Below are 8710 nucleotides of genomic sequence, written 5' to 3' on the forward strand. Positions count from 1 at the left end.
AAAATAAGCCGGTCCAAAACCGATTTTTATTCGGAACCGGCTAAACCAGACCGGTAAAACCGAAAACCGGTCCGAAAATAAAAAAAAAAAAAAAAAACTAGTCTGATCAGATCTAAAAGTCCAAATGTTAACCTTTACATCTTAGTGCTTGTCTAAATAGTAAAAAGCTCTAAAAATAGCTTTTCTTGAAAGATGCTATATCAACCTCGAAAAAATAAATTGTGGCCGTATGATAAATGAGATTAACGTATTTAATCCTTATTTTTATTTATTTATTTATTTATTTATTGGATAAACCTCTAGAAGTAATCCCATTTAAATTTCGATGCAAACTAGGATTCAAGAGATTAATTCGCCCTAATTGTCAACGATTCTAAAAGATTTTAACTAAACCATCGATTTTTCAGCACAGATTCTTCCTATAAAACCAGATTACAGAGAGTTTTGTTCTTGATGTGATGGTCATAATCCGTTGGAGGAGGGTTGAAGTCTGAAACTTTAAGCGGTTCTCATGGATTTTACGGATTCAGCTCCACTTTCCTCTGTCTCAACCCCTCTTCACTCTGGCTCCACTCCAAAAGAGGTACCTCTCCCTCACGAAAATACTCTTCACTTTAATCCATATCGGGAAATTAGATCAATTTTGTTTTGCTTTTCTACTTTTTATTTGCGTTTCTTGTATTTGCGTTTTCATCGCTTTGAATTTGATTGACATAGGTCAACGACAAGAATTTTAGAACACTTTTGAAACTTGTTTTTAGGCAATCAAATACGATTTTGGTGATCCACAAGCAATTTTGAGCCATCGATAACTTTAAATAACTGCAACTAATTGCATCGTGATGTTGTTCTCCATTGACCTTTGTCTTCCTGCCTACCTAATCTATCATTTTACTCACTGATTTCCTTTGGTTGCTACTTCCTTCTTGTTTGATCTTTATGATTTAATGTAGGGTTTATGATTTAGATGTATTCTGCCCCCAGTTACGAGTTTTGTTAACCATATAACCCACAACAATAGGAACATTCTGATGCCAAAATCTTGTTATTGGTATTCATGAATTCATCAATCTGTTTATTGTTCTTTTTTTTGTTTAGGAGGATCAATATGTAGCATCCATAAGTGATGTACATGAAATAACCTGCTGGGGATGTGGATTGCGCCTCATTCTTTCACCTTATACACCTGTTTTCAAGTGTGGTTGGTGTGGAGCCATAACTAATCACAATGCACATAAACAAAATGATAAGCACTTTTGGTGGAGACGATTGAGAGACCGGTGTTTTGTCATTATTCTTCTGCTATTTATGCTCTTCATTATAGGTAACCTTCATATCCAGATCTCATTTCCTTTACGAACTATATAATATAGTGAAACTAAACTTTAAAGTTACAAACACAGGTAGTGGTGTTTGGGCTATTTATCCTGTCATATTTTCAGTGAGTTATTTCTGTGGTGTATCCCATTTGACAATAACGGGTGTCTTGTCTTTAACCACACTTTCAACTTATGTACTGGCGGCATTCCGGTCACCTGGTGCACCACCACCTATAGCCTGGGGCAGCTACCCTGTAGTGGGAAGAGGTGGACTTGATCGTTACAACTTTTGTCACTTTTGTTCAAAGCCAAAGTCACCTAATGTTCATCACTGTCGTTCCTGTAGAATGTGTGTTTTAGACATGGATCATCATTGCCCATTTGTAAGTCTTCATACTCCATCTACTTTGTAAATTGACATCATTACCCTTTGAGTCCTAACTTTTTTATTTTTTACGAATTTGCCCTCATTTACTTATGCAGATTGGGAATTGTGTTGGTGCGGGAAATCATCGAAGCTTCATCCTGTTTCTAATCTCAGCAGTCGTGAGTACTTTCTATGTTTCCATTGTATCTGCATACGTGGCATTTAAAATCTGGCCACCATTAAGACACATTCCTACAACTGTTTTGACCAAGTCAACTGTTGTCACGATCCTCACAGAATACACCTTCTCTTTTCTCATATCAGTAGAGTATCTACCAATCAGAGGCTTTGTACTCATTTACCTGTTTTTTGCAAGTGTATCTGTGGAAATTGGTTTGGGTGTGCTTTTATGGCAGCAACTCTGTTACATATATGAAGGGAAGACGTATTTAAGTCAGTTAAGTTCAAATTCAAATGGAAATGATGAAGTTGAGGAAAAAGATTGTCAAAATCTTGTTAGGTTTTTCGGGTTCCCTTACCCTGCAACAAGATGTATGCTTAGTTTTTGGAATTCAAAGAAGATCCACAAGAAGTGAAATATATATATATAATACCACATACAAAGTTTGACTTGTTTTATGTTGAATACTAGATAGATATTGATATCATTTCTAGTGTTTTATATATATGCATCATTCATGTTTTATAATCCCCACCAATTTCTCATCAATTTATAGTTAGCTGGGTTTCTCATCTACAACTTAAATGGTTTTTAGAAGATAACCCGGTTAATAAAGATGAAAGTTGCATATTATACTTAAAAGGAACAAGCTGTCAGGCGATATCTATTGTGGAAACCTATTTTCTAAATCAACGATTAAAAAGCCTATGTTATATTAAGCTTAATAAAGGGTTCAAGTGTGATCTAATTGCAATTTTAGCAAACTGTTGTTACAAGAAAAAATATATGCAAACTTTACTGAGAAAGAAACACGGCTGGACTTTAATTATGTAGCAATGTCACAATGATAAAGAAAATCCTTTTTTAAAAGGAGTGGTGCATATGGGATGCCATGAACATGTTGAAAGACAATACAGAAAATTAGGAAATCGTGAGAGTGGTTGTTTCATCAGCCCAAGTAATCATCTATGGTAAAAAAAAAAAAAAAAAAACAAAACATGTAGAATTTTTTTATTGGAATTATAAGAGTCTATGCCTCTATGGTTTGTTAAACTTATGAACTAAAATGTTGTTTTTCATTGTATTTTTTAAATCTTATTACATTATCTTGATGGGTTGATGTTAACTTATGTTTTTCTTTTTTCTTTTTTTTTTTTGTTTTTTTTTGTTTTTTTTGTTTTTTGCTTTTGAAGATGATGTGATAATTAGAGGAACATGTAATGTAATGTTATGAGTGTGTCACGGGTTCAAGGCATGTTAGAACAGAAAAGTTTATTCAGAGTATAACTTAAGGTCCCTAAAGATGAGTTATCACTTCAATGTTGTATTTAAGAGCCATCACTTTTGCCTTGTGTGTGTTGGTTACTTTTAGTAACCAATTTTGAACTCTTTATGGTTATTTGATTGGTTTTTTGTTGTTATTTTAAAATACCATATCCATGATCATAGAATGTGTGTTATTTGGCATGCAAAAAATCTTGAAAGGTAGTATGTGTATATGTTTGTTTCTTGAGACAACATAAGGGTAATATGATCATTTTTCATCATTCACAATAGTCAAGTCGGAGATAAATTTAAACAACATGGTTTCAATTAAATGTGGACTCAGTCAGAAGTTCTAACTCAATCAACACTAACTCAGTCAACAACTATCAAACGATCCCTATATTGTTCCAATACTAGTATCTCGTGTCGGCCTAACATAGTATTATGCCACACTTAGTTGGTGTACGCTCATTAGTATTTTCTAATCCACCAATTAAGTTTACATATTTTAGAAGTGGTAAAATTGGGATAAATAAATACAAAATAATATGTATTGTTAGTGGAATGGTAGTTTGTTGAATTGTCTTTGAGAGTTTGTTACAACAAGTAGTATTGAAAATAGTGGAGGAATAAGGGAGATTCGTTCTTAAATTGCTATATGATATTTTACTACGTAGAGACTAGTTTCTCGAACTAACAGGGTTTTGCATTAATATTTGCATTGAGAGTTGTTTTTATTTAATCCAAGATGTCTTTTATTGTTAATTTTCTATTGTTCAACTAGTTCTTAGCAAATTGGTATCAGAAATCACTTTAAGCCAATTTATGAAAAGAGATCATGTCAATTGTAATTGTTGTCCAAAAATGGGAACAATACATGTTGGGAAGGCACTTTATCACACAGATTGATTGGAAATGCTTGAAGTTCTTTTTGGAGCAACATGAACTAGGTAGAAATACCAAAAAAAAAATGTTATGCAACTGTATTTGTGGTTATCTACTGAGTGTGAAACTAATAAACTTGAATTATACTTGTATAAAAGTCTAAAACATTCGAAAAAATTACACTAGAAAGAAAAGTGAGAAAAAAACATATCGTACATGTAATAAATATGTTTTATACTTCATTTATTAAATAATTAGTTGTGATTAATCTATTTTATGATAAAATCATGTGTTTGTCATATGTTAACAACTTAGAGTATTTAAATCATACATTTGATAATATTGTGTTTTAGATCACATATGATTAACTTCTGTTATAATCACAAATGTTTTAGACATGTATGATTAAAATCATATGTGATTAGTAGCACAACTTTTTAATCATAAAATAGTCTTTGTAGTTACTTTTGTTTTAATCACATCTTTTATAGATCAATCATATATGATTATACACATAAACATCTCACACTTTGGTTTAATCATATGTGATTATTACTAACTTTCATATACATAAAGAGATTCAATTACATGTGATTAACATCTATTACGAACACTTACATTTGATAATAATGTGTTTTAACATCTGTTATAATCGTAAGACAAACATATGTTATAATCGTAAATGTCTTAGTCGTATATGATTAAAATCATATATAATTAGTAGTTACTTTTGATTATACATCAATCACATATGATTATACAAATAAACAACTCACACACTACTTTAATCACATGTAATTACCATCTTTTATATAACACAGATATTCAATCACATGTGATTAGCATTTATTATTCTCCCACTTTGATAAGTCTAATAACTATTTTGCGTATGACTTTAGAACCTTATCAGCAATCATAGCTTTCAAAAGCCGCTGTCAACTCTAATCTCATCAGAAGCGTGTCCTTTAGATAAGGGATCATATATTCCTCCATTCTATATATCGTATGAACTGAAACATGGATTTTAATCATACTCTTTGTTCACGTGTTGTTTCCCGATTTCCGATTTATGACAACTGACAACATACTACAATAGAACACATCAACTTAGTCCCGGCTTGGCCAAGCGCTTAGGGTGTCATCACTAAATCATCGAGGGGCCCACACATATCGCTTTTATCTCACTTTGGGTAAAAGGAACGGATAAACTTCAACTCAATGCTCGCTTGTACTCACTCACCGAATCACACACAACAATACGTTTTATAACACCAAGTTACTGGTGCGTTTACATATTATCAATGTGTAACCAACTTGCAAGATACAACTCACACATCTTGGTTTCAAGAATATAAGATATTATTGTCTCACCAATCACTCGTGATAAAATCCATGAAGCGATCCAAGTGAGCGTGGGTTTATTCCAATACTCTAATCTTATAGCAGCATTCATGAACCCTGCAGCAAATTTTTGCTATGTCTAAAACACTTTAGACAATCTACAGTCAGATTCATGACAGTCTTCTTTCATTCCTACTTCCAAAGAATGAGCGACTGTGGAGGGTTTGAATAATCTTATTATTCGGGAAGTTAAAACATGCAAAGTGAAACACAAGAATAATACTAATCATATATGGCCCCAAACCTTTGAGTATAAATAAAACACCTTTTATTCAATCACCATATTTATTACTCATTATTTGTTGTTTCGGGTAATCAACTTCTTACTTGAATCATAACAACAATTGTCTCATGCTCATAGCATGCACACTATGTTTTCCTATGGTCTTTACTTTGTGAAATAGATCAAATGAACACATTTCCAATGATGCTCATTTCACAATTCCTAACCCATTAGTGCAAGAATACAAAATTCTCGCCACTACTAGAATATGTTAGATTCTAACATTTTATGCAACGGTCCTTTCGTAATATCACAGCACCAAAGTCACCAAGACTTTGCCAATGAAATTGCAAAGCACTCTATTGGAGATTGTTACAAGACTATTCCATAGTCATGAACTCTCGTATTCAAAGTACATTCCTTTGAACATCCTTCTTGCATAGAAGTTTCTAATCTAGACATAGATTTTTAACGTCCAACTCCCAATAAGGAAACATTTCCATATTTTCCATATGACAACTCATTTTAAATAGAGTCTTATCTATTCATAATAATGTCAATATGGTCCATCCATGACTATACTTCCAACTGTCCACAAGCGACCAATCCTTGGCAAACCTTAGATTGTCCTTGGCAGTTGTTTAATTGTTTTAGTCAAAACTGGTTCTATCTCCTTTTTCCCTCTAAATGCCCTAGACATTTGGAAAATTTTAGAACGGTCGAATATTACAGCATATGCAATTGATCCTATACCCAAAGCGTATGGGATACAATTCATAATGAAAAACGTGTTACTTTACCAATTTATTACTATAATATTGTCATAATATTTCTATTTGTCGTGTTCTCGAAATTCGAACTATGAAGAGGGATGCCGTAATCATAATCGAACTTTGAGAATGCAAATAACAAATATATCCTTGACTAAATTCAATTAAAATTTCTCGATCTAAGCTTTTAGATTGGAAACGAAGTATAACATTCTCTCCCTTAATTATAGCAAAAACAACTTTTCAACCCTTGCAACTTTGCAAAGTGAAACTTTTGTTTTTCTATAATTAATATTGCCAACTTGCAATACTTAAATAATAATCATGCTCCCACTAACATGATGATTATATCCATTCCAGCATAGCATTTATGCTCCCACTAGCTTTGACACGTATTTAAAAACCAGCTAAACTTCTAGAAAACAATACTTATTGACTTTCAAAGTTCATTGTTTCTAATACGATATGCTTCGATAAGCCTTTATCTAAGCTTCTCAAAATCACACACCTTTCCTTAGACAGCTCGCATGTGTGTCTATACTAATTCAGAACTTATTTTACTAAGTCCTAAATGTTCAGACTAATTTCCAAAACTCACAATTCGAACTATGAAGAGGGATGCTGTAATCATAATCGAATTTGAGGATGCAATTTACATAATCGCTATCTCCTTAAAATCTCTCTTAGTGAAAGCGTTTCCTCACAATCATTTTCATGAAGGAGATAAACCTTATTACACTTAGATTTTATGGTGTATGTGTTCCTATCCATGTGAATTTGCCATAACCATAATCGAAAGATAATGTTTGTGACAAATTCAAACTCTTATGGACAGAACTTGTTCATTCTTAATTTCTTGCCATCAAGGGTCCCACCATTGCTTCCAAGTTATCTAGCAGCTCATCTATTCCAGTTAATGTACTTTCATTGAACAAGGTGCTTGCTTTATGCAGTCTATTTAGAACTCATAGAACTCATATGCATAATCCCTCAACAGGATTGGCACAGAAATAGAATTTTGTCAACACGATAGGTTACAAACCTCAAGTAAATGATCATTACTATATAACAACAAAAGGTATGTATTCTATTCTCCTATGTCAATTTCGAAAATAGTAGATGCATGTTAGGTTTCCTTTTTGTGTTCATAATGTTGTAGACTAATAGTGAAAACATAGATCCATATCTAGGGTTGCATGCACGCATATGATTGTTTGTATTAAACCTTTCAGTTATAACATTGTATGGTTATTTATCATGACTTGGTTTAATCATATGTGATTACCACCAACCAACCACTCCCACCACCACCTACCACCCACCTATAACCCACTACCACCCACCGCCTACCATCACAATCCCCATCACCCACTAACCATTATCCAAGATTCATTTTCACGCTCTCGATTTAATAATTTTTCTCGTGTATTTTAACATGTGATTTTATATATTTAATCACATATGATTTATGTGGACAATATTTGTTTTCACATTTTTTATTCAATAATGTTTCTCGTATATTTAATCACATGTGATTATATGTATTTAATCACATATAATTTATGTGGAGAATATTCATTTTTGCATTTTCGATTCAATAGTTGTTCTCGTGTATTTAATCACATATGAGTATATGTATTTAAGAACATATGATCTATGTGGAAAAGGTTCGTTTTTGTGTTCTCGATTTAATAATTTTTCTTGTGTATTTAATCACATGTGATTATATGTATTTAATCACATATGATTTATATGTACAATATTTGTTTTCATATTGTTAATTCAATAATTTTTCTCGTGTATTTAATCACATGTGGTTATATGAATTTCATCACATATGATTTATGTGGACACATTTATTTTCGCATTTTTGATTCAATAGTTTTTCTCGTGTATTTAATCACAGGTGAATATATGTATTTAATCGTATTCTTAATTCAATATGGTTTCTTATGTATTTAATCACATGTTGTTATATGTATTTAACCACATATGATTTATGTGGACGAAATTTATTTTCGCATTTTCAATTCAATAGTCGTTCTCTTGTATTTAATATTTTAATCACATGTGATTAAACCTTGTTATCATGTTCTTCACTGGAAAATCCTAAAACACAATAGGTAAAACCTTTACATACATTTTATCAAACAAATGGAATGCAACCAATAACACATGTATTTTTATGTATTTAATCACATATGATTTAAATGGACAAGATTTATTTTCGCCCATTTTTTATTCAATAGTTGGTCCAATGTGTTTAATCACGTGTAATTATATGTATTTAATCACATG

General features: G+C 32.0%; 1 protein-coding gene across 1 annotated transcript; it reads left to right on the forward strand.

Annotated features, from left to right (window-relative positions):
• Window positions 1-319: 319 nt before the first annotated feature.
• Window positions 320-2318, forward strand: LOC145092172 (protein S-acyltransferase 11-like). The gene is made up of 4 exons (XM_079030083.1): window positions 320-583; window positions 1099-1324; window positions 1404-1702; window positions 1803-2318. The coding sequence occupies exons 1-4, from the start codon at window positions 512-514 to the stop codon at window positions 2280-2282; spliced, it is 1077 nt and encodes a 358-aa protein (XP_078886209.1). The 5' UTR covers window positions 320-511; the 3' UTR covers window positions 2283-2318.
• The last annotated feature ends 6392 nt before the right edge of the window (window positions 2319-8710 follow it).

The sequence above is a fragment of the Lactuca serriola genome, chromosome 3 (assembly GCF_051521515.1).
Source record: "Lactuca serriola cultivar US96UC23 chromosome 3, Lser_US96UC23_V15, whole genome shotgun sequence".
NCBI lineage: Eukaryota > Viridiplantae > Streptophyta > Magnoliopsida > Asterales > Asteraceae > Lactuca > Lactuca serriola.

What these genes read in the sequence shown, in the direction of transcription:
- LOC145092172 (XM_079030083.1), top strand. Translation starts at nt 512, where the DNA reads ATGGATTTTACGGATTCAGCTCCACTTTCCTCTGTCTCAACCCCTCTT. An exon ending in CTGGCTCCACTCCAAAAGAG is followed by an intron (nt 584 to 1,098) that starts GTACCTCTCCCT and finishes TTTTTTGTTTAG; the next exon opens with GAGGATCAATATGTAGCATC. An exon ending in TGGATCATCATTGCCCATTT is followed by an intron (nt 1,703 to 1,802) that starts GTAAGTCTTCAT and finishes TTACTTATGCAG; the next exon opens with ATTGGGAATTGTGTTGGTGC.